Source organism: Lactuca sativa, chromosome 8, assembly GCF_002870075.4.
Source record: "Lactuca sativa cultivar Salinas chromosome 8, Lsat_Salinas_v11, whole genome shotgun sequence".
Classification (NCBI taxonomy): Eukaryota; Viridiplantae; Streptophyta; class Magnoliopsida; order Asterales; family Asteraceae; genus Lactuca; species Lactuca sativa.
Window position 1 is genome coordinate 7310335 of NC_056630.2, and position 26220 is coordinate 7336554.

General features: G+C 39.3%; 2 protein-coding genes across 3 annotated transcripts; both read left to right on the plus strand.

The window, feature by feature from the left end:
• The first annotated feature begins 17451 nt into the window (after positions 1 to 17451).
• LOC111876323 (probable protein phosphatase 2C 76) lies at positions 17452 to 21257 on the plus strand. 2 transcript variants are annotated; one of them, XM_023872875.3, is made up of 9 exons: positions 17452 to 17903; positions 18687 to 18994; positions 19078 to 19205; positions 19545 to 19643; positions 19727 to 19885; positions 19987 to 20073; positions 20171 to 20262; positions 20506 to 20580; positions 20677 to 21257. In XM_023872875.3, exons 2-9 carry the CDS (start codon positions 18732 to 18734, stop codon positions 20944 to 20946), a joined length of 1173 nt encoding a protein of 390 aa, XP_023728643.1. In that variant the 5' UTR covers positions 17452 to 17903; positions 18687 to 18731; the 3' UTR covers positions 20947 to 21257. The 2 variants fall into 2 exon arrangements, with proteins under 2 accessions (XP_023728643.1, XP_023728639.1); XM_023872871.3 differs by having other exon boundaries at positions 17454 to 17794.
• Positions 21258 to 22044: 787 nt separating this feature from the next.
• On the plus strand, positions 22045 to 25551 carry LOC111876340 (uncharacterized). The gene is made up of 2 exons (XM_023872879.3): positions 22045 to 22239; positions 23129 to 25551. Exon 2 carries the CDS (start codon positions 23282 to 23284, stop codon positions 25301 to 25303), a length of 2022 nt encoding a protein of 673 aa, XP_023728647.1. The 5' UTR covers positions 22045 to 22239; positions 23129 to 23281; the 3' UTR covers positions 25304 to 25551.
• Positions 25552 to 26220: the final 669 nt, after the last annotated feature.

Consider the following 26220-nt stretch of genomic DNA (forward strand, 5'->3'; position numbering starts at 1 on the left):
TAGGGCAACCTCATCTGTTCATTAAAAGTATAATATGAAATACAAAGTAACTACATGTTTTTCAAAATTTTCCAATCTTAGTTACTTTAGGAAAAGTGAATTGATGCAATCCCATGAAATTACACTTTGCACCCTTGCTAAGAAGTTAGTGGAGCGCGTGTGGTTTACCGACACACTAATTGGTTCTAAGCAAAGGTGGCAAAGGGTGATTCATTGTTTATCATAGTTCGATGGAGCGTGTGTGGTTTACCGGCACATCGAATAGGTGACCGTTACAATGAAGGCACCATGTAAATTTGCATGGTAATTCACACCCACTTTGTGATCCTCGGTATCCCAGTCACAAACGAGAGGGGCATATCGAGATTTAAACATGCCATTGAAAAGTTTCAATGAATCTCATCTAAACCTAGGAATTCTCAAAACATTTAGAACTTATAGTTATGTTTTGTGGTGGAGAATTAGTGAATTGTCATTTACTTACCTTCAAATTGTTTGCATGTTAGATTACGGCGTCCCTTTTCTAATATGTAAATATTGTTGTTGGATCCTAGCCCTAATTTTCTTATTGGGTGATAATTAGGGATTCATATTCTAATCTATCTTTGTCCTTTCTATTTGTAGATGTCGAACGCAAACAACGCTGCTGCTAGTTCATTCACATTGATTAGCCTTTGTTAAAAGGTTACTTTCGATGGGACGAACTTTAGCGAATAGATAAGATACATTCGCACAATTTCTCTCTATAAGGACAAGGAGTATGTCCTCGATGAGAAGCTCGAGAAAATCAACCCTGAAATCGCTACTCCGGCTGAAATGACCGCTTTTGAAACTCACGAGCGTGATGCAACGAAGGTACATTGCATCATGATAGCCACCATGAATGCTGAATTCCAAAAGTCCTATGAGGACATGTATCCATATGAAATGCACCAAGACTTTTTGGAGAGATACCACCATAACGCGAGGCAAGAGCGTTACGAGATTTTCACTAACATGATTTCTGCTAAAATGGGTCATGGAGAATCTCTTACCGTGCACCTGCAAAAGATGCAAAGGTATGTCGATCGTCTTTGCAAGTTGAATGTTGACTTTGGGGAAGACTTGGCGATCGACATGGTGCTTCACTCTTTGCCTCCGTGTTACAATAAATTTAGGATGACCTACCACATGAACAAGGAAGAGGTCACCCTAAGCAAGCTCCAAGGTCTCCTTAGGGTTGCTGAAAGCAACCTAAAGGAAAAGTCTGTTGCACCCACTCCCAATCCACCCGCTGCTCCTGTTTTGGCCATTGGGCAAGGAAGAGGTAAGAAGAGGAAGGATCCGTCTAAGAGCTACCGCAAGGGAAAGTCCCGAGATGGTTCCTCTTCTAGTGGGATCAAAGTTGATCCTGCTAAACCCTGTCCTAACTCTAAGGAGGCAGAGTGCCATCATTGCCATAAAATAGGGCATTGGAAGAGAAGCTGCCCAGACTACCTGCAAGCCATAAGGGAAGGAAAGATCAAGCCGTCTTTCGCAGGTATTTATACAATTAAATCTAACGATTCATCTCATACTATTTCTTGGGTCCTTGATACCGGTTGTGGTTACCATATTTGTTCTGAATTGCAGGGACTAAGAATAAATAGGGATGTGGAGCGTGGAAGAATAAATCTAATCATGGGGAATAGAAGATCGTCGCTTGTGACCAAAATTGGAGTGTATTCTTTAGTGCTTAGGAATGGTTTATCTTTAGTGCTTGGGTTCCTCAGTAGATGGATTATGGAATGGTAGCAAGGATCAGGATCTCTTTTGAGTATTGAGCAGTAAGGGGTAAGCAGGATCAAAGTGGGGGAGAATCCTCCGAGTGTGCCCAGGGAGGAGCACGCAAACCCGAATTGAGTACATGACCTCCGAGGAGGAAAAGAAGTAGTTCAGCGTTTGATGGATTGAGGATTAAGTATTGGGAGTTTGAGAAACTCTTCGGCAGCCAGCGCATGCGGCGGTGATGGTTAGTACGTGGATGGGAATTCAGGTCGAGGATCGCTCGAAGGACTCGTGGGAGTCGGAATAAGGATCTTGAGAAGCTCGTGGCACATGGGTGCCTTCGTATTAGCAGTCAGTAGTGGAATTGTTGTAAGACTACAGGGCAGCTGTAGCATTCACTAGCGGTCAGCAATGGAGGGTGATGTAAGACTACGAGTAAGTCGTAACATTCCTTAATAGATTCATTAGCGGAGTTGGGGCGAGGCCCTTATCTCCTAGTGATCAGATGGGGATCAGGAATGGGTAGTGGATGCGAATGATAGGGAGTTGCTTGTTTACCCCTAGAAAGGTGAGACCTTAGGAGAGGCCGCTCCAGGATATAGTGGGTGGGACCCGTGGGCGAGGCCCGAGCGAGAGTGGTTAGGCTAGTGGGACTAGGAGGTTAGAGGCGGGTGGGACCCATGGGCGAGACCCGAGAATTTTAGCAGCCCAGGTGGGACCTGGTAAGAACCTTAGTGTCGAGATAGGGGATCGAGGATCCCAGGATTGTAGCGTCGGAAGGGCACGATAGATTGAGCAGTGCTAGGTGGTTGAAGTTCCTTCGGAAGTCGCTGGGAGCGACTAAAGGTTGTGTTGGGTCAACGATCGGTGGGAGCCGGTAACCCAGACGTTGATAGCTTGGTAGGGACCAGGGTGGTCTCAGTACATTCGGGAGTCAGATGAGGAACAGCAGAATTGCCAAGCAGTGGCAGTGCGAGTATGCGACGTTGGCGGAAATTCAGTTGGTTGATCGCGAGGTGCTCGACACCAAGTTTTGGCAGAGAGGAGTGTCAGTGGTTATTGGCAGTGATGACCCGTGTGGGCAGTAGCGGGAGTGATGAAGTTGGCGAAGGTTAGGACCTTTTCAGCGACAGAGGAAATAGTTAGTTTGGAGCGTTGCCTTGGGAAGGCAAGGAGCCGCGCAAGGAAAGAGGGGTGGATCTCTATGGGTTCAGTGCAGTATTCATAGAGTGCCAAAAGGTTGTCGTTTGAGTAAGCAGAGCTTCCAGGATGTTCAGGGTCGGGGTTGACCCAGGATTATTATCCGTAGGGGGTGGTGTTAGTCGGAATGACCAAGCTGATGGCCAGCGAAAGTAGGCAGTGGGTGTTGGATTAATTAGTGGGATATTGGAGGCAGATCGCAGGCGGTGGGCCATGGTAAACTTCGAGGACGAAGTTTAGTTTAAGTGGGGGAGAGTTGTAACACCCAAGATTTTGTAAGCCAAGAAAGTAAAGGAAACCCTAAATTTTTGGAGGGACTCGGCGAGTCAAAGGAGGAACTCGACGAGTCCGAGCGGGATCCGAGTCGAGGAGTAAGTGACCAACGCGACGAGTCGGCCAAGGCGACTCGGCGAGTAGGGTCTGTGCAAGGAAAACCCTAAATCCGGGGCTTGGAGCCTATTTAATCGCCTCATTCTTCTTCCTAGTGCTCCTTTGCTGTCTCTCACACCCAGAACGCTGCACCCTAAGCCTCCATTGTGATCATTCATGCTTTTGGCCATTTTTGAGTGATTCAGAGGAAGAAGAAGAAGTAGGAATCTTTGAAGCATCAAGGAGTGGCATTGGATCTGAAGTTTGGGGATCATTTCAGAGCATTTGAAGGTATTAAGTCGTTTCTCTTCTCTAGATCTTCCTTGGTTATGAGTTTTAGGGCTTTCAAGCCATGTTTAAGATCAATCTCGAGCTTGAGGTCCAGATCCGAGGTTGCTACCTCAGATCCATGCTTTTTTGGTCTAGACTCCCGTAAAGTATCAGTCATTGAGTGGATTATGGAGCCTCTTGGTCTTAAACCTTAGTTTATGGTGCATTTTGCCTAGATCTCCTTCTCTACACGTCAAGTTTGCAACTTTACGTGAGGAGTAGGCTTGGGAAGGGTAGATCTACGGTTTGGAGTCCCTGCATGACTCGAAAGTCCTCTGCATGTATGTGGAACCGTATGGACTCGGCGAGTCCTTCGAGTGGATTCGGAGAGTAGCTTGAAGATGAGGAGGAACTCGACGAGTGGGATGAACAGCTCGTCGATTCGGATGAAGATGGGCATGAACTCGGCGAGTCGGATGAACAACTCGGCGAGTTGGTTGGAGATTGCTTTGTGCTCGGCGAGTCTGTTCTTGGACTCGACGAGTCAGGTCACGTGGTCCCAAACCCTTCGAGTTAAGACTTGAGTCAGCGAGTCAAGTCAGGACTCAGTGAGTTGATCAGGTCAGGATTCGGGAATCAGTAGACTCGGCGAGTCAAGTCGTGATTAGAAGGACTTTGAGCATAAGAACTCGGCGAGTCAGTAGGTGGACTCGGCGAGTAGGGTTGACCTGGAAGGTTGACTTTGACCAGAACTTTGTCTTGGGCTAGAGTTGACTTGGTTGACTGTCGGGGGTCAGTTAGACTAAGTGTTTCATTGATATTGATAGCTCGGGAAGTAAGTAGAGCAGGAGTTCAGTGAGTGGTCGGGCAGCAACTAGTGGGATCATCAGCAAGATCAGCCAGTGCAGGTGAGTTTCCCTTTGTATGAATGGGTCTACGGCCACAATGCCGGCCCATGTAGTTATGAATAGAAGACCCGGGGGTTAGCCCTAGGCACAGTACGCTAGTATGATATTCGGGACGAGGTCCAATGATATAGGGCGGGTACCCAAGGAATGGGTTATGTGGTAGTTTATACTTGTTGTCTGTGTGATACTTGTATGTGCCTGGTAGGGAGGTGAGTGTGGGCGAAGTCCCGTATCTCACCAATAGCAGAGTGTGGATGGTGTTCCATATCTCAGTAGCAGCAGAGCAGGGGCGAGGCCCAAGTTAGGGAAGGAGTGAGGGTGGGCTGGGCCCGTACCTCACTATCATCAGGAGTATGGACGGGGTTCCATGACTCATCAATAGCAGGACAAGGGCGGGGCCCAGAGATAGGCGAGGCCTTAGGTCAAGAGCCATTAGTATATGTTTAGCTTATGTGATGTTACCTGATATGTGTATGTGCCAATATATGTTAGTGGGCGGGGCCCTGTGACAGGTGATGTGCACAAAAGTACCCACTAATTTTAATATTTATAACCTAACAAACTTAGACTATCTATGCACTTATAGGCAGTGTACCTAGTTAGATTACAGTATAGCTTAGGTAAGTCGGGTGTCGATCACAGGGAACGGTGGATTAATTTAATATATTTGATTATAGGTTACAAGTTACACGAAGAGAATAAAGAAATAAATATCAAACTAACAATTAATTAACTACTCTCGATAAACTAACAGGAAAGCAAATCTCTTCAGGTACTTTGGTTTAGATAAATTACACCTTAAAAACATAGATAATTGCATACACAAATTCATTTATTCATGTTCACCGATTCCTAAAATCATTAGATTCGCGTTCACTATAACTAATCCTTTAGCAAACAAGTCAATTTAAACAGTGATCAATTGATTAAACTAACATGCTTCCTAGTGTTCAGTTCGTATCGAGCAAGACCTGTAAATTTAGTTAATCAATTTAGACATTTAATTAACCTCTTGTTGATGGTCATCAAACAAGGCTCACACATTAATTTACTTATTCTCAAATTAATTCTAGTTTCACATTCGTTATTTCTAGTCTTATAATCTCGATGGTCATCAAAAAATCATAAGAGACAAGCAAATCAAGTAGATGTTCATACAACTTAATTCACTTAACAATTAACAGCAAATAATTATCATTAATACGTAAGGATCTTTAAACAAGCTTGGCAAGATAAATTAAACATAAATAAACAATTCAATATAGCAATTAGTCTAATAATCAAAGCTTCATTCAATCATAAACACAAAGTAAAAGGTTTTTACACCTAAATCAGAAACTAAATACAGAAAAGTACCACAATGGAATGCTAAACATGGTCACGTTAGCAATCCATATGATTACCGACATGTATCAGCTCTCCAATCCTTCCGATCTCTGCTCCCGTTAGCTTAACGGCCTTCCGGCCACCTTCTAGACCCTCAAAACGGCTTAACAGAAGTTAATTGTTGACTAAATTAGGTTAGAAGTCGAATCCCCCTTCCTGGTTAGCTGAAAATTGACATTTATAGTCTTTGTAGCCGACCTAAGTACGCTGGGCGTACTTAGGATTACGCGGTGCGTACTAAGGATAATTACGCGATTGAACATATCCGAGGCAACCAAGTACGCGGTGCGTACTCTTTAATTACGCGGGGCGTACGTCGCTTTTGGTCACTACGCGGTGCGTACTGCCACTTTACGCGGGGCGTAATCCGCTAATTCAGCAATTTAATTCCTTTAAGCTTCGAAGTTCGGTTTCCGCTTCGGTCTTTTCTTTTGTGCTTTATTGACAACGAATAACTGCAAAACATAATTCAAAGCATTATGAGTACTTTTTAGTTCTAAAATAGAATAAATAAGGCCAAAATATTAAGATAAAGTGCATAAAAATATATATATAAATACACATATCAACAGGCGAGGCCTAAGTGAAACAGATCTGTATCTGAGCGGGGCTCGAAGCCAGGCGGGGCCTGGAGCGGCGGGGCCGTGGTGGCGGGCGAGGCCCGAGGTAGGGGGCGAGGCCCAGGATAGCGGGCGTGGCCCAGTATGTGCAGTATGTGCAGTATGTGGTTGCGCATGGTATGTGGTAGGGTGGGGAACTCACTAAGCTTCGTGCTTATGGTTTTCAGTTTTGGTTTCAGGTACTTCCGGTAGCGGACGATGGAGCTCGGGATGATCGCATGGCACACACCATAGTTAGGCAGCCTGGGAGCGTTTACTCTGATAACGGACATGTATTTTGGAAACTAATACTTTGTTTATATTTTGGAAATGATGAATTTGCTTAAAGTAATACTTATTTAAAAGAAATTTTTAGTCTCGAATTTTGGGATGTTACATATATCTACTTAATCAAGCAAAAGTCAGAAACATTTGAAAAGTTCAAAGAGTTCAAGAATGAAGTGGAGAATCAATTGGGCAGGAAAATCAAGATGCTTCGATCCGATCGAGGAGGAGAGTACCTAAGTCTTGAATTCCACGATTATCTCAAGGAGTGTGGAATAGTTTCACAATTGACGCCACCTAGGACACCGCGGTTGAATGGTGTGGCTGAAAGGCGTTATCGAATCTACTTAGACATGGTTCGCTCTATGATGAGTCGTGCTTCACTACCTATCTCTTTTTGGGGGTATGCCTTAGAGACTGTCGCCCATATCCTTAACCGAGTCCCTACTAAGAAGGTTGCCAACACACCTCACGAGATGTAGACAGGGAAAGCTCCCTCGTTGGCACATATCAAGGTTTGGGGTTGCGAGGCTTTCGTAAGACGAGATACTCATGACAAGCTCGAACCTCGTAGTGAGCGATGTATTTTCATCGGCTACCCGCAAAAATCCTTTGGATATCTCTTCTATAGACCGAAGGACAATGTTGTCTTCGTTGCGAGGAGAGGAGGTTTCCGAGAGCGAGAACTCATAAGCCAAGGAGACAGTGGGAGGCAAATCGAGCTTGAAGAGATTCAAGAGTCGATAGATGAAGGAACCTCTACCGCTGGCACTCAACCCGAGGAGGAAACTCCGGTTGAACCGATTGACGAGTCCTTACCTCTTAGACGTTCCGAAAGAGTTAGAGTTCAACTCCAGTTTTATGGTTTTCATATTACTACCGAAGGGGACACGTATATTAGTGATGGTACACTAATAAATCTTGATGAACCTAATAGCTATAAGGAAGCCATGGCAGGCCCGGAGTCTGTAAAATGGAAAGAGGCGATGGACAGCGAGATCTAGTCCATGTATGACAACCAAGTTTGGAATTTGGTTGATAATGTGCCCGGACGTAAGACCGTTGGGTGCAAATGGATCTTCAAGAAGAAGACCGACATGGATGGAAACGTACACACATATAAAGCGCGTTTGGTTGCGAAGGGCTTTACTCAAACTCCCAGAGTTAACTATGATGAGACCTTCTCACCAGTTGCGAAGATAAAATCTATTAGAGTGATGCTAGCTATTGCCGCATTTCATGATTATGAGATTTGGCAAATGGATGTCAAAAACGCTTTCCTTAATGGAAAGTTGGCCGAGGATGTTTACATGGCTTAGCCAGAGGGTTTTGTTGATACGAAGCATCCGAATAGAGTGTGTAAGCTTGAGAAGTCCATTTATAGACTTAAGCAAGCGTCTTGTAGATGGAATCTTTGCTTCGATGAGAAAGTCAAAGAGTTTGGATTTGTACGAAGCGAAGATGAATCATGTGTATATGTCAAAGCCAGTGGGAGTATAGTAAGCTTCCTCGTTCTGTATGTCAATGACATACTATTCATAGGAAACGACGTCTCGACTCTGCAGGAGGTTAAGTCCTGGCTCGGGAAGTGCTTCGCTATGAAGGACCTCGGAGAGGCTTCCTATATTTCGGGAATAAGGATAGTGAGAGAACGAAGTTAGAGACTAATAGGACTTAGTCAAAACACTTACTTAGATAAGGTACTAAAACGTTTTAGTATGGAAAACTCGAAGAAGGGAGAATTACCGATACAAAGTAATGCCAAGTTGAGTAAGACTCAAAGTCCGAGTACCAAAGCTGAAATAGCATAAATGAGCCGAGTACCATACGCTTCCGCAGTTGGCTCAATCATGTATGTTATGACTTGTACTCGCCCTGATGTAGCCTTTGCTTTGAGCATGGTTAGCAGATATCAAGGGAACCCCAGCAGAGCCCATTGGATTGCGGTTAAGAATATCCTTAAGTACCTTCGGAAGACGAAGGAATGGTTCTTAGTCCTCGGAGGGAGTGATGACTTGAAGGTGCGAGGGTATAGTGACGCCAGCTTTCAGACTGACAGGGACAACTACCGTTCACAGTCGGGCTGGGTCTTTACCCTGAATGGAGGAGCAGTGACTTGGAAAAGTTCCAAGCATGAAAACGTAGCTGATTCAACGTGTGAATCGGAGTACATTGCAGCGAGCGAAGCGTCGAAGGAGGCAATATGGTTAAAGAACTTCATCGGTGATCTTGGAGTTGTACCTGCCATAAAGGAGCCCATGGAGATTTTCTATGATAATGAAGGAGCGGTTGCCTTGACCAAGGAACCGAGGGATCATGGTAGATCTCGGCATATCGACAGAAAATATCACTTTATTAGACATCGTGTAGAAGAAGGACAACTCATAGTGAAGAGGATATCATCAGAAGATAACCTAGCAGATCCACTTACGAAGGGACTGAGTAGGGTTAAGCACTTGCAGCATGCTAGGAGTATTGGGTTGAAGGATGATATTAGTACAGATTAGATAGTGGTAGAAACGTGTAATAGATAAATGTAATCAACATTTGATGATTAAATAAAAGAGTATTATTTATGAGTAATGTTACTGTCTTATGTTAATTGTTTAACTATTGTTTCATTTTGCATGTTTTGACTTCCAGAATAATTGAGTTTATTAAGAATAATCGAATTGTTCAAATTGTCCACAATCGTTCATATGTTGGAAGTAGATATGAATGAAGATTGTCATGAATTGGTGTGTAGATTGTCTAAATGGTACTAGACATAGCAAAAGTTTGCTGCAACATTCATGAGTACTTATGAACTAGTTATGAGCATTGGAACAAACCCGCGCTTGCTGCAACGCCTTATGGAATATTATAAAAGGGTGATCGCAAGACGATAATATCATATAGTCTTAAAACCTAGATATATGGTTTGTTATTTGTTAATTGGTTGTACATTGATAATGCGAAACCGCATCAGTAACTTGATGTTATAAAACGCATTATTGTGTATAATTGATTAATGAATAAGTAAATGCATATAAGTCGAAGTTTATCTGTTACTTTTATCCCAAGAGGGTAAAAGCGATATCTCGGCCGCTCGATGATTTGATTTGACTTATGTGCCGGGCCCGGTCAGAACTGAATTGATGTGTTCAATTAAGTTCTATGTCAAATAAATCGAAGATTGAGAAACCAAATGCTAGACAAATTGTTCCTTAGATAAACTCTTTCCTGTTCTTGTATATGTATAGGTATACGTATATGTTCTCTTCCGTTCTCTATATATGTAGATGTATATGTATATGATCTCTAAACTATACTTATTATAGTTTACTAGTAGGTTTAGTTTGTCCTCGACTTATAGAAAGGAGTCAATTGTTCAGCTAGAACAATTGAGTTAAGTATACTTTTTAAAGATAAAATTTTATATTCATATACGTATTTAGCATGTATAACTATGAGTTAAATGGCAGTCGGACTAGTGTATCCTACCCTAAGCCCACAACCAAACAAGGAACAGGAGTCAAGGTTATCAGCAATAGTCCTAAGTCCATTAAAGCATACTTATACACTAATACACAAATTAATATTGTTTTAAAAGTAAAAAGAGTTTAAAGGTATTTACAAAAGAGTTTTACTATAAAGTCTAACAATGTTTTAAAAGTAGTTTGAAAACGAGTTTGAAATGAGATACTTGACAAGTATATAAATGTTTATACTAACACAGTTTAACTGTGTTCAGCTTGTATCCCCCCCCCCCCCCCCAAAAAAAAAAAGCATTTAAAACAGTTAAAGGTTGATTCGCAGGGGTATGAACTCACTTGTAGTGAGTGACTAGAATGCAAGATCGGTTGTAGGATGGTAAGTGTCAAGTGTGGTCTCGAACACAAATGGATCCTATTTAGCATATAATAACACATATATGTATCAAATTAGTGTATAACACAGCTAGTTATGTTTGAGAACCACCCTAGGGACTAGGAAACACTTGAAATTAAGTGTTAAAATCACATATGATTGAATAAGGGAGGTTCACGGCCACACTAAGGTGTGTACGACTAATATGTGTATGGCCCTTGTGGTATACGGTCATGGTGTGTACGACCATTAAGTGTATGGCCGTACACCCATGGAAAACTTTGCACAACGGGGTGTTTCATGGCTCTAACTAGCATCCACTTAGTGTTCAAGGTCCTATGTTGGGACATGGGGTGTGTTTGAGGCCTAAACATGCACTAAACAAGGGTTTACGACCATATGATGAGTGTATGGCCATACATCCTTGGTGTTCATGCATTTGATGGTCGATTTTAAAATGAATAACAAGTGTTTCTAGTAGATAACAAGCATAGGAAGCAATTACTCACGATTTGGAAGCTTGATGAGGTTTCACGGCCACCAAGAACTAGTTAAGAGAAAATCAAGTTTTCTTGGCTTGGAAGTGTGAAAAGTGAAGGAAAGAGAAGGGAGAACTTATATAAGGGCATGAGTTCACGACCATGAGGGAGTGTACAGCTGTACACTCCTCTTGAAGGAGTGTTTGGCCCGAAGGCAACCCTATGACTTGAGATAACTTATCCCTAAACCCAAATCTTAATTGTACTAAGCTTAGAACACTCAAATAGACTCTAAATAATGCTAAAAGATAGCAGAAACGAGTATGACTTTGATTGAATTGAATGGCTTGTACATAAGAGAAATTTCGGGTTGTTACTGTTGGAATAGTGTCTAAGGATGCAACTATATAAGGCAAGTATTTGACCCGGTTGAGCATGGTCCTTTTGGGTTGCCTTCACCATAGCAACTTGACAGGATGATTTATAATGAGAGAAGGAATATTATTAATATATTATAAGAATAATATAAGGAATAATAATATTGTTATTTGATTAATATAAGTCATAAATTAATTTGGAATTAATTTGGTGACTTAAAGAGATTAATTAAATAAAGGGGTATAAACTGTCAATTGTTTGATAATTTGACTTTGGGCTATAAATCTTTTAAGGATAAGGGGTGGACGAATTCTAGGGCTTTGGATAGGCTTAGATTTCGTCCAAGGCTTATCATGGAAAGGATTTGGATTGCTTAGGGCTTAAGTTATCCAATTAGGGTTTAAGGGTGAAACCCTAGGAGCCTTACTAGTATAAATAGACCCTATGGGTTGAGGGAATTCGACACACTGGTCTCTAAAGAAACCCTGGCCGAATTCTTCCTCCCCTCTCCTCTCTCCTAAATCATCTTCTTGCTAGTTGGTGTTTGTCAGCCATTAGAGGAGTGACAATTGTGACTCTAAAGCCTCAAGGACAACAAGATCAAGCAAGAGATTCAAGGTAAACTTCTAATCTTTGATTTCATATTGTTCTTATTGTATATTAGCCATTAGAAGTCTTGGATTCAATGTATGATCAATTAGAGAAACCTAGATCCAAGCATTAGGGTTGCATATGCACATAGGGATGTTCATATGGCTAAAACCCATCAGTTACATTACGTGCCTTGCACGCATGGGTATTTTCTTCGTTTCATGTCACGTGTATATTATCAACTGTGTATGGCGCCATATCTATTTCACCCAAACGTTGCATACCCAGTCTGTGACATCCCCAATTTCACGGCCAGAAAAGACCGATTTAGTTTATGCTTTTTTATAAAAAAATCAGAGTAATCTTTTGATTAAAAGTGTTGCGGAATTTGTTCCCAAAACAAAATATGTTAAAAAGTTTATCAAAGCATTTTGTTAAAGAAATGCATTTTTATTATATATCAAAACATCAGGATGTCATGTTCCGGTACAGACCAAAAGCATAAACAATACATTATAAGTCTTACAACAGTTATTTACAACTACTGGCCTATAATCCAAAAATTCCTCATCATCATCATCCACATTATACTTTGGGTCCACTACTTGTAAAACAGAAAGCTGAGTGGGTCAGGCTTGGGTGCCTGGTGAGCATATAAGGTTTTCAACCCACAAATAATAATAAATTTATTAATTTCATCGACCAACAATAAATTTATTAATTTCATCAACCAACGATAACCCTGATTACCCATTCCCGTTATCCTCACTTTACGTCCCTAAATACCTATACAAGGGACCTAGTCTAAGGATTTTATCATCGGGATGGACTTTATTGCTAAGGGGATTCTTCAGCCATATATGTCTGTAAGGCAACCATGAGGGGGATGGAGTACACCAGTGAACATCAAGTCCACAACATCTACAAGTTGCGAGTCTGCTAGTGCTCCACAGGACTGTCTAGAAAAAGTTTGTGGTCATCACCCATACTCCGCTAGATGACTGGAACAACAACAACACGAGGCCTCTCATCATTTTAACACACATCAACTATTTCATCTACCCATGTTTTACCCAACATATTTGTAGATAAAAAAATATATATATATACAGTTTAAAACTTGTATAAAACATCCATTCAACATCCATCTAAAATAAACAAACAATATATATACACATAGCACGTATTTTATAGAAAATACTTCATATTTATGTGTAAGATGAAAGTGACTATACACTCACTTGATTTAATGATAATCGGGCAGCACTTCGTTTCTTAAAATGATCGTTTCTGATAAAACCGGAGGCTTTAATGAAAAATCGGGCTCTGCGAGGTTGGAGCTTCAAAACCGAAAAGATAAATTTTTCCGGGTCTTCGGGCACTTCGGGGTGTGTTTCGGGTGTTGGAAATGATACCGGGGCTTCGGGGGAAGTCAAAATGATAAAAATATTGATACAAGGGTGAAAAATGGCAAAAATCCAAAGTTACTCGGGAAGGCTCGCAACCTTCTATTTATAGGGGGAGGCTTCGGATCCGAGGGCTGAGAAGCAAACACGCGACAACAGATGCGAAGGCCACGCGGCTGCTGTGAGGTTCGGAGGTGACTCGTGCGAGACTCGGACATGCGGAAGGGCACGGACAACAATCGGACTGAAGCTCGGACTCAGAAGAATGCGACATGCGTCGTACCTCGGAGGCGCCACGAATCGGATGACGCAACTGCTTCTAACACGCGGCCAGTAGCGAGGCGAGGGTGACGTGGCCTATTCCGGACCATGCGAAATTTCTCGGATTTTGTGTCTCGAACTTCTAAAATCCATAACTTTCGCATATAGGGTCCGTTTTTGACGTTCTTTATATGCACGCGTAGGTGAAATTATGCTCTACAACTTTCTTTTAGACTCTGTCGACTAATTTTGACTTTATTTTTAATATTATTATTTTTAACAGACCGGGACAAGAAAATCCGTTACAAATTCATAACTTTTCATCCAACGTCCGTTTTCGTCTGTCTTTTTACCGTTGTACTACTATTGACGAGACCTTCTATTCTTGTTTAGGTTGTGTCGGCTAAAAATCACTCGATCTAAAATTCGAGTTTTTAGCTGTCTGCTGCTAAGCTGAAACTTAGAAAAATCATAACTTCCTCATATGAAGTCAGATTTGGGCGTTCTTTTTATACACGCTCTTGGTTTAACGAACACTAGACGTGGAAATTTGATACATGACACGAACACGATACAAGTTTTCCGTGTATGTGTTTTAGAAATTCATGTTTCGTGTTTATTCGTGTCTGACACATATTTTAAATTCGTGTTTCGTGTCTTATACGTGTCAAACACAAATTTACCTGTTTAGACACATATAAGACACGATACAAATTCGTGTTGACACGTATAAACACGTATATACACATATATACTTTAGGGTTAAATTTTATATTTATAATATATTAAGGACCAATTTCTTAAAAGTCAATAATTAGTTTATAGCCCTAGCTTAAAAAAAAGCCAATAAAAACGTGTCTATTCGTGTTTTCATGTAACACGGCTGAAAAACGTGTCTATTCGTGTCGTGTCACGTGTCACACGAATTTTTTACGTGTCGTGTTCGTGTTTGATATCCCAAACACATTTTATAATTCGTGTCGTGTTCGTGTTTAACAAATTCATGTCATGTAAATTCGTGTCTGACACGAATACACGACACGCATACACGGATTGTCAGGTCTAACGAACACTATGAATTTTGTTTAGATTGCTAAGGCTAAAAAGCACTTTATCATAAATTCACTTTTTACGATTCCCGGTGCCGTGCCAGTTCTATCGCGAAACTTCGACAGGTCACAACTTCTTCGTTATAACTCGGATTTCGGTATTCTTTATATCTTCGGAATCCTTGTTTCGGCCACTACAACTTTCTTAAAAGATATCGGCTTTATTTAATATTTATTTTCAACGCTTATTTTTATTATTAATTAATTAAATCATAATAATTAAGCACATACGCACATAATTCCTCTTTATTACTTCAAAATGAGTTACACAGGTTGACCTAGACTATTACACAATTATTAATGCTTTAGCCCATAAACACGGACGTTACACAATCCCCGATCAAAACCTTTCTCGTCTCACAAAACCCCTAGTTTTCCGTCAAGAGTGAAGATGAGTGGGTGACGAATACGACCACAAATAGATGAAATCGATTTGGAAGCAAGTTACGGTAAGGAAAGCCAACCATTTTATGCTCTGTTCTTGATCATTTTTGTCTCTTGGTTTTGAAAATATTGTTGTTTTTTTCTTGTGAAGTTAGGAATCCAACTGTTTTTAGTATACTCTTGCACTATGGAGGGGAGTTTACCAAAATTCCTGGGAGAAAATACATTAAGGGATAACACAAATTTATGGACTTGATCGACAGTGATTTGTTCTTTGTTCACGACATTGATGATATGATGGAGGAGTTGGGTTGCGTTGAAGAAGGTAAGGTTATGCATTATCACTTTAAACGACCGTTAGGGGATTTAGATTTTGGGTTGTTTGTATTGGGTAGTGACCAAGATGTCAACCACTTAAGGTCCTACGTTACTTCACACAAGCCTATAGAAGTGTATACATAATTTTGGCATACCAACTTGCATACATATGCTATGTCTCATAACCCTTCAAAACTCAAGATTGAAGAGATTATTGAACCCCCTTCTTGTTCTAGAAGGTTGTGTCTCGAATGAATTGACACAACCACAGTTGAACCCCCTGTTTTAGAACCAAGCATGAAAACCCCTACAATGGAACCTAACATGGAATCCCTTAGTCATATTGATGTTGCACATGTTTCACCCCTAGAATGAAATCCCCTATTGAAGTTGAATATGTGAAAGAACCAAACATGGAACCCCTAGTGCGGAACCGTTTAGGAGATTATGTTAGATTTATCAAGAAATCAAAATTAACCGGGTTAGAACAAGCATAATGACGTTTTCCAGGGTTGTTCTTGCTCCATGAGGTACGAATCATAGCTTCAGCTCCACAATTGCATCTAATTGCTATTTTTGTTGGTTGGAGAAGGGTAATCGAAGAACGAAAGGGGGAAGAAGACCAACGAAGATAAACGAACGCAGGGGAGGGGCAATGACTCTAATATGGGCACACAACATGAAATGACGAAAATCCCCCTGCATGCAAGGCACGTGGGGCACCCAAACGGAGAAAACTAATGTCTAACGACAATAGGGACTGAGCGGGTAGTATTTAAATACATGAGGGACGGTCCGAGTTAATTTTAAAAAATAAGGACTGAACGTGCAATTTGGCACCTGGGCCAGAGACGATTCATGTAAAAGAATGCAGATGAAAAATGATTTAAATTGTGCAGTCAATAACGGTGGGATATCAGTGGGATAACGGTTATCGATAGCGGGCAAAATTGTGATACTAAATAGCGGTACCGCAAATAGCCGCGATATTGACCGATATTTGACCGCTATTTGACTGATATTTGGCAAATATCGGTGGGATAGCAGTGAAATAGCGTTTATAGCTAAAGTTTTAATTAAATCACTTCATTTATTGTTAAAATATAGATATATGGTGGAGTTTTTTTTGGGATTGACAAACATTTGCTTCTAACATTTTCTAATTTACTATATGTTTTACTTAATGACCTTGTATCCATCCAATACAACACAAGGTTACAAAGGCGCTTCGTAATATAAAAATACCGATATCCCACCGCGATAACCTATATATCAAATATCGGCCCTTGACCGATATTTGATTTTGAACCGCTATAACTGCATAGGATTTAAAAGGGAGAAAATGGTGGCTTGGATATGATATTTTCTCTCGTTGGTTTGTGTTAATATGATATTTGATGAACATGTTGTAGCATGTGGTGATGGAGGATTGCTTGGATAAACAAATCCAGATCCATGAATTTCTATGATTTTGCAGATAAATATATATACACATGAACTTCTGTTTTTTAAATCAAATGAATACATAAACACACAGACAAGAACAACAACAGACCGGTGCATCGTCGAAAAAATCATGAACGCCAGAGTCTTGCCGAAAAAGATGACCGGAGCATTAGCGGAACTGTCAAATACGTTGGAAACCGGCTAAACCTACTATTGCAGGTCATAAAGATTTTTTTGAACGGTTGATAAGTTTAATAAGAAAATATAAAAAAAAAATAAGTAAATGAATATATATAAATTGAAAAATAAATTATTTTTTTAAATCATTATCCAATTTAAAAATTATAGGTATTTGTGTTTTATTTTTTATTAAATACTCCGTTTAAAAACTAAAACAACTGTAGTAGAAGCTACGGACCCGATGGTCACCCTGTTCGTAGTGGACGCGTCAGCGTGCCACATGGCAGACCTATTCGGTGACAGAGCTCACTGCCACTGCAGCTGCACCACTACCCATAAAATAAAACACCCAAAAACGCCCTCTTTCTTTCGCATCCCCTATTCATTGATTCCAATCACATATTCTTTGGATTCAATCTTTTTTTTCTTTTCGATTTCTAGGGTTTCAGATTCTCTTTTCAGTTTTTCTTAAATACAACAATTCCTCACTATACTTTTCTTTTGTCCTTCTTTCTGATCTCGCATCTGCATCTCAGATTCCGATCCTGCCTTTTCTTCTTCGATAATTCATATAACATGTTGCTAGATCTGTTGTTCCTTTGCAGTTTCTGGAGCAAATCACTCTGAAAAGTAAGATTTGCAGATTTAGATCACTTGTTTACTGTTGCTTAGATTCAAGGGTTTACGATTCAGTTTGTGGATTCCGTTAACGAAATGTGTTACATTTGACTCGATTTTAGTAAGATTCGTACTTTTTGAGGATATAGCTCGATTTTTCAGATTATGTTTATTTCGTTACTTTTCAATTATCTATTATTAACACATGCGGCAAGTTTGTCCCGATTCCGGTTTAAGCTATTAAGCATGTTAATTTGAAAAAAAGAAGATTGATTGTCAAAGCCTCAAAGGATGTAGCAATGATTGTTCTTTAAGATTATAACTGCAAGTTAATCCCTATTTACTATTTGGGTAAATGTGAAAAACTTGTGTCATTTCCAGTTTTAGCTGATCAAATCAAGTCCATCTTACACATGAGGCTTGATATCCTAAATAAATTGGACACAGTTGAAACTTTATCATGTATTCAAGGATATAGGTTCTGGAATGCAATTATAATTCATTTTTAACTCAACTTGTAGCTTCTTTATCCTGAATGCTCTTAATGTTTGGGGGTTGGCGTTTGCAAATTACATATTTAGCAAATTTAGAATAGGTAATTGGCTTGAGTGTGACATTGTTGTTTAAGAAATTCTATGTATGATAGCATCACACAAGAAGTTTCCATACATAAAAAGTTGATTTTATTACTACGGAATCATTTGGAAGGTGAAACCATCTCTATTTGTAGGAAATTACCATGCATGGTACTGCAGTATTGCATTACCATGTATGGTAACAGATTACATTATAAAGTGGTTGGAAACTTTTCGCGAACTTATTGATGCACACAAAAGTTTTTCTTGTCACAAGGAATACGATGGATTTGTGATGTTTTGGGTCCTTTTCTCTTTTGTTTTTTAAGGTTAAAATTTGGATGATAAGGACAAACCAGCTTGTGGACTCTTAAATGGTATGCAGCAGCTATCTCAGGACAGTAATTGTGCAAGGTGTGAATATTCAGAAAGTCGCAGAGGGGTTGTTGCAGTTTCCTAATTTCAGAAAAGGTCTGAAGACTGTTTCTACAGCAACCTTTTTGTCTGATCGAATATTTCCATCTGGTAGAAGAATGATGGTGGATACGAGTGCAACGGGAAACCAGGGTCCAACTACTAACAAAAGTTCACCAGAGAAGGATGATAATGGTGGCTGTGCAAGTGGAGGATGGAAGAGGTGATTGTCCTTTTGAAGACCACTTGCTATGTTGCTGTTTATTCCCTTTGCTGACATGTCTTTATTGTGTCTTGTATTTACAGTGAAGATGGAAAATTGGGATGTGGCTATTCAAGCTTCAGAGGTAAAAGAGCTAGCATGGAGGACTTCTTTGATGTCAAGACTTGCAAGATTAATGGGCAGACTGTTTGTCTATTCGGGATATTTGATGGTTATATTCTTTCTCAGCAATCTTTACGATATAATCTTTTTTTTGGGAGAAACTTTTTATTATTAATTAATATGTTTTGACTAATGCCTGAAGATGGATACATTGATCAAGTGATTTATTACTTATAAAGCAGGTTGCTACTTTAGGAAGGGCCAATTTTGGTCTGACTGAATTAGTTTGGGATTAAATGAAGATGATTCCGGCTTCCATAAAACTAGCATGCATGTGTTGTGCACACATACATTGATGATTAACATGTGAAATACATTGATGTTATCTTTTAGACTTTTCAGACATGTCTGTTCTACTTCTTACTTGAAGATGGTTAGCTTTGTGTAGGTCATGGTGGTTCACGTGCAGCCGAGTATTTAAAGGAAAATCTTTTCAAGAATCTGATGAATCATCCAGAATTTTTGACAAACACCAAAGTGGCCATAAGTGAGTTCCTATGCCTATGACTTACATATAAAAACGAAAAAGAAGAGAAATTCATAAACTTGAATGAATGAATGAATTAACAGGTGAGACTTATCAGCAGACTGACTCAGACTTCTTGGAGTCTGGAAAAGATACGTTTCGTGATGATGGTTCTACTGCTTCAACAGCAGTTTTAGTAGGCAATCATTTGTATGTTGCTAATGTTGGAGATTCTCGAACTGTCATATCAAAGGCAGGAAAAGGTAATTTTTAGAAAAATTGCCTTTTTCTATTTTTTTTATTATAACTTATAAATATCCCTCTTTAAGCGGATTCATAATTTGTATTATTACTCAATTGATAGCTATTCCTCTTTCTGAGGATCACAAACCAAATAGAAGCGATGAGAGGAAGAGAATTGAAAATGCTGGTGGAGTTGTGATGTGGGCAGGTAATGGTAATTTTGTTATTATTATTATTTATTTATTTTTTTTACTTAAGTGACATTTTTCTGTATATGTTCAGGTTTAATGTTTTTCTTTTTTCAGGTACTTGGAGGGTTGGAGGTGTTTTAGCAATGTCACGTGCTTTTGGAAACCGTATGCTGAAGCAATTTGTTGTTGCAGAACCCGAAATCCAGGTAATCATCGCATAATTTTTAGGGTTTTCTTTTGTATAAAATAATATACTTCAAGTTCAACTCGAACGTGCTCATTAGGTCAGAACATAATTTCCTTTTCTGGTGATGATGCATTCATGGATAATGATATGTCAATTGTATGCTGTTAGAACTTCCTTACTGTTGAAAATCATGACCTTTGCATAAACATATTCTCTTGATTTTTACTGATTGTTGGTTTGTTTGTTTTTTTTTTTTGATCAGGAACAAGAACTGGATGAGGAATTTGAATTGCTTGTTCTTGCGAGTGATGGTCTCTGGGATGTTGTACCAAATGAGGTATAGATCTCATTGATTTTCCAATATTAATATTAATATTATATAAACAAATGAATATTTCTCATACATTTTTCTGGTCTGTTATTTATTTTCCAGGATGCTGTGACACTAGCATTGTCAGAAGAAGAGCCTGAGTTAGCTGCTAGAAAGTTGATAGAAACTGCTTTTAGCCGAGGAAGTGCTGATAATATCACTTGTATTGTAGTCAGGCTTTATCATCATCAATCTCCACCACCTACAATAGAACCTCAAATCCAAACCGATGATACCCAAACCCAAACTGAAATCCAAATCCAAACCCAAACCCAAACCCAAACCCAAAATGAGAATGAGAATGAAACCAAGACTGGACCAATAGATGGCTGAATGATTTGATTTGGTTGGTGTTGTATGATGATGACTGAACTAGAGTCTGAAGCTCCAAGGGTGCGTTTGTGCGTGCATATTGTTCTTGTTCGTAGCTGTTGATACATGTGTTTATCATCTGAAGTGAACCCCAAAAAGACCGTCTGTCTGTTTGTTTGTTTGTTTGTTTATCTGTCTGTCTGTTGAACGCTTATCTTACCCACCTACCTACCTACCCGGTGTAAATTGTGTCTTTTTTTATCTCTTATGTTTTTTTTTTTATGAACAATAATGCGACATTAATTAATTATTCAAGAATCTTTTTTTTGCTACATGGAATGGATCTTGCAAACTTAAAAACTGTGTTTCTTAATTCTTATATGTTAAATAAAAAATCAGAGCTCTAAATAGACTTTGTTAGCTCCATGTATCAATGTATGGCATGTTAACTTGAGTTCCACTGTTGCATCTAATGGACTTTTATTGTCAAAAATTTAAATGAGTCTATATCAATGTGCTATACATATGGAAAAAATGCTAGAATTTGTGCTCGATACATTCGTCTGTAAAACAAACAAAAAAAATGGTAGAATTCATGGTCAATTGCTTTGGAATTGGAATGGACTATTTTAGAACATACACATAGCCATAAGTGTACAAACACATTGAATATGATCAAGTACCATCTTTTCGGGTGTTTCGTTCTTCGATTTACCATAATGCCCTTCTATGGTATGGACGGCGTAACCGAGTTCACGAGAGAAACGTAACCGAGTTCACGAGAGAAACGGGAAATAATTAAGAGTGCTAGTTATGTATGACTGAAAAAATGATTAATCATGTATACTAAAAACGTAAAGACTAATGGTGTAATTTATATTCTAGGACATTTACATTCAAAATGAGAAACATCACTTATTAATGTATATAAAAGGGTAGTATAGTAATTAGCCTAAAGGTGCATTGTATAAAATTTTAGTGGCATAACAACTCTACTCAACCATGGTAAAAAGTTAACCCTGGTTAAGTTAACTGTGTTAGGGTTCACTCCAAAGAAAAAAAAAAAAACTAGATCGAGCCCATCTGAGTCTACCCATCGTTTATATTAGTGTAAATTCCTATTTTTTTAAGAGATATTTCTTATTGTAGTGGCATATTGAGGGCTGATTGTTCTTCAGCCATTCTCCGAGGGGTTTTTACCAAACTTTCTCTTCGGTCTTTTCCTCTCCCTTACACAACAATTTGGTGGGAAATTGCAAAGGTCAAACAATAATCAAATCCTATGCGGATTCAAATTCCTTCGAACATCAATTGGTAAATTACTCTCGTTTCTTTCAATTTCACTTGCATTTCACGTAATTCGAATCTAGGGTTTGACTTTCGTTTACTCTGTTTTGGGATTTTAGTGTTGATTTGCTTCAATTTCGACTTCATTGCCAATTGTCACGATTACTTAAGTTTTTCAGATTTGCGTTCAGCGTTTTTAATTTGAATCTCATGTTTGTTGTCGCTGTGACACCTGTTTAATTTCATAAGCGACTTTATAAGTTTCGGATTTTAGGTCTGATTATTAGTTGCTTTTGCGACTATCTTTGTAGTTACGTAATAATCCATGATGTTTTTTTTTTCTTCCGTCTCGGTCGAAAATTTGAACCTGAATTGTTATAAAATGTCTATCCCATAATTGACTCTGATCATTCATTAATTTGTGCACCTGATGTTTTACTGCAGCACTTCAATTATTATAAATGAATGAGGTAGTGAGATACATATAGCAACTAGCAACACAAGTGGTGTTGGTTTAGGCTTTAGATTTGGATGTCTCAGTAATTCAAATTTCAGTAATGTTGATTGATGTAATTATGCGGTATCGTTTGAAATCTTTAGATAACCTAATCATCTTATGATTCTCATATCATAAATTGGTATGTGTATCTTGTCTTTGTGCACAAAGATGGGTAGAAGCATGTTAGTGGTTAGTGATTACATTATTAAGGTTGAATTAGAGTAATGTAATTTTAATGCATATGTTTCATAGAGTTGCAATGTAACTGCTTACTTTTGGCATAATTTGAATCTCACATACCTAATAGAAAAGATACCCATTCCATCTTAATACCCTCTAGAAAAAGAAAGTCATTTACGATTATACTACAACATGACATGATGTCTTTTAATCAACATGTCTATTCTGTCATTTCAGGTATCTTGACTTGATTCTTCCACCATTTCTATCACAAAGGGAAAGACCTTGATTTTTATCCTTGAATACCCGTGCTTTCTCTTTCACTCTGTTCTGAATTATCTATAGGAAGAGAAACTGACAAGGAAGCATTGAGAGTCACCATTAAAACTCATGGAATGCAATAAAGATGAAGCAATTAGGGCAAAAACAATCGCTGAAAAGAAATTATCCGATAAAGATTTTCCTGGTGCTAAGAAGTTCATCTTAAAAGCCCAAAACCTGTATCCTAGTCTTGATGGCATCTCTCAGATGTTGACCACTCTTGATGTGTATATCGCCTCAGAGAACAAGATCAGTGGAGAAGTTGATTGGTATGGAATACTCGGTGCAAACCCTAATGATGATGAAGAAACAATCAGAAAACATTACAGAAAGTTGGCTCTTTTGTTACACCCTGATAAAAACAAATCAGTAGGTGCAGATGGTGCTTTTAAACTTCTTTCTGAAGCATGGAGTTTGTTATCTGACAAAACTAAAAGATCATCCTATAACCAAAGGAGAAGTATGAGAGCATTCCAACAGAAAGTTTCAGTTCCAGTTCCACCTCCTTCAGCTCCTGGTGCCAATGGGGCCCACACAAAGCAACCACCTTCAAAGCCAAACAACCGAACTACAACCACTGCCACTAGGCCGCCAGCTCCTCCACCACCTTCCCGCCCACCTCCACCGCCACCTCCGCTTCGTACCGATACTTTCTGGACAATTTGCCATCGATGCAAGATGCATTACGAGTATCTAAAACTATATCTCAATCATACCCTTTTGTGTCCCAATTGTCACGAGCCATTTCTAGCCAAGGAAATGCCGCCACCTGTCAACCTCCCAAAACCATCTTCTTCATCTGCTCACCACCATCAGAACCCAACCAACCATGTAAAAACCACAAAAGTCCAGGGAGGCCCTTTCACAAAACCAAATGTGCCTGCAGACCCCTCGGTTGCAACAAAAGCAGCAAGTGTTATTCAGCAAGTAGTTGCTGACAGGTTGAAAAGAGAACGTGAAGAATTCTATGCTAATTGGCCTTCAAAAAAGAGAAAAGCAGATGATGATAGTCAAGGCTCTGGTGTTAAGATCCCGTTTCAGATGTCAACAACAGGGGTAAAAATGACCGGTTTTGAGACAGCTAATTTAAATACTAGGTTAAATAGAACTAGGGAGTTGACTCCTTTAGAAAGCCGAAACATGTTAATGAAAAAAGCCCAAACAGAGATTAAAAAAAAGCTAATCCAATGGGAATCCGAGGAGAAATCGAAAGAAAACTTAAACAAAAACAACAACAACCCATCATCTCAAAATCAAAATCAAAATAGCAAACAAGTTTCTGAACAAGAAAATGGAGAAGAAGAAGAAGAAGAAGAAGAAGAAGAAGAAGAAGAAGAACTTGCAATGAATGTTCCGGATCCCGACTTCCATGATTTTGACCTCGAACGCACCGAAAATTCATTTGAAGATAACCAAGTGTGGGCTGCTTATGATGATGATGATGGAATGCCAAGATTCTATGCTTTGATTCATAAAGTTCTTTCAAGAAAACCACTGAAGATGAAAATCAGTTGGCTAAATTCAAAAACCACAGCCGAATTCGGAACCCTAGATTGGTTGGGTTCGGGTTTTCGGAAGGTTTGTGGGGAGTTTAGAATCGGGAGACATGAACTCTACAAAACCCTAAATTCATTCTCCCAGAAGGTTGAGTGGACAAAATCCCAACGTGGGAGTGTTTTGATTTTACCTAGGAAGAACCAAGTGTGGGCCCTGTACAGAAACTGGTCGCCTGATTGGGACGAGAATGTTCCAGATGATGTGATACATAAGTATGACATGGTGGAGGTTCTAGAAGATTACAATGAAGAAAAAGGTGTTCCGGTCAGCCGTCTTTTGAAGCATGCTGGATTCAGAACTGTTTTTCATCCTGTTACAGACGAAAGTGAAGTGACAGTGATTCCAAAAGAAGAAATGTTTCGATTCTCACATCAAGTCCCGAAATATGTCTTGAATGGGACAGAAGGGCAAAATTGTCCAAAAGGTTGCCTTGAGCTGGATCCAGCTGCTACGCCTTCTGACCTTATTCAAGACACCATTGAGAAAGATGGTGTGAAGGGCAAGATTGGAAATGGTGAAGAGAAGAAGATATAGCTACAGTGGAGGTATGTTTTTTTTTTTTTTTTTTGGGTAGTAGTTTGATTTTGTATGGAGGATAATGGTAATGACTCACATTTTGTTCATGACATGGGCTGACTATCTGTGAGGTCTTTTTGTGCAAAAAGGTTTTACATTCATGGTATAGAACAGAACAGAACAGAATAGAATATAATCTGTTGAAAAGATTTGTATGGATCATGATTTATTCCTAAATCAGGGCTAACTTCAGTTCTGTTCCAAAACTATTTACTTTTTACTCCACCAACAGCTTTACAAGATATTGGAACTTATTTAGATTGTTAAAAGACGAGTCTTGATCCTCCAATATTTTTGGGGTTTGATTTTTGGTTGTTCAGTTATGAATATTTAATGTTTTAGTTTTTTTTAACCATCATCCCATTATGGTTACAATCTAATCTCACGATTAGGAACCTAGTTGCTGGTTATGTGGTTAGATTGTGTTATTTGTTATGCTGTCTAAATCTCATTTTGCAGGTTTTACAAAAAAATTGCTACATTTATATTTTATTAGGTTAAAACCCATAGAAACCACAGTTGAGTAGAGATGTCAACGAGACCCAAACCGGGGTGGAAATAGTTGCCCCTGCCCCGCCCCCAAATTTATCTGTTTCCCCCGACCCCAATCCTAGCCCTGAATTCTCATGTTTCCCTTGAGAATCCCTTGTTAACCCAGTTTGGCACGAAATCTTCCGTTTAACCTTATTTACCGTATTTTTAACTCATTTATTTTGTTTAACTTTAATATTACACAAATTACTCAAATACACAACATATATTACACAATGACTACTCTATCTAATATTCATTTTTATAAATAAAATAGTTGAATATAGGGTAATTATGTCGGAGACCACACATCGTATTCATGACAAAAGTCCTCGTTCCCAAAA

What these genes read in the sequence shown, in the direction of transcription:
- LOC111876323 (XM_023872875.3), top strand. Translation starts at nt 18,732, where the DNA reads ATGGTATGCAGCAGCTATCTCAGGACAGTAATTGTGCAAGGTGTGAAT. An exon ending in TCTATTCGGGATATTTGATG is followed by an intron (nt 19,206 to 19,544) that starts GTTATATTCTTT and finishes AGCTTTGTGTAG; the next exon opens with GTCATGGTGGTTCACGTGCA. An exon ending in TGGAGTTGTGATGTGGGCAG is followed by an intron (nt 20,074 to 20,170) that starts GTAATGGTAATT and finishes TTCTTTTTTCAG; the next exon opens with GTACTTGGAGGGTTGGAGGT.
- LOC111876340 (XM_023872879.3), top strand. Translation starts at nt 23,282, where the DNA reads ATGGAATGCAATAAAGATGAAGCAATTAGGGCAAAAACAATCGCTGAA.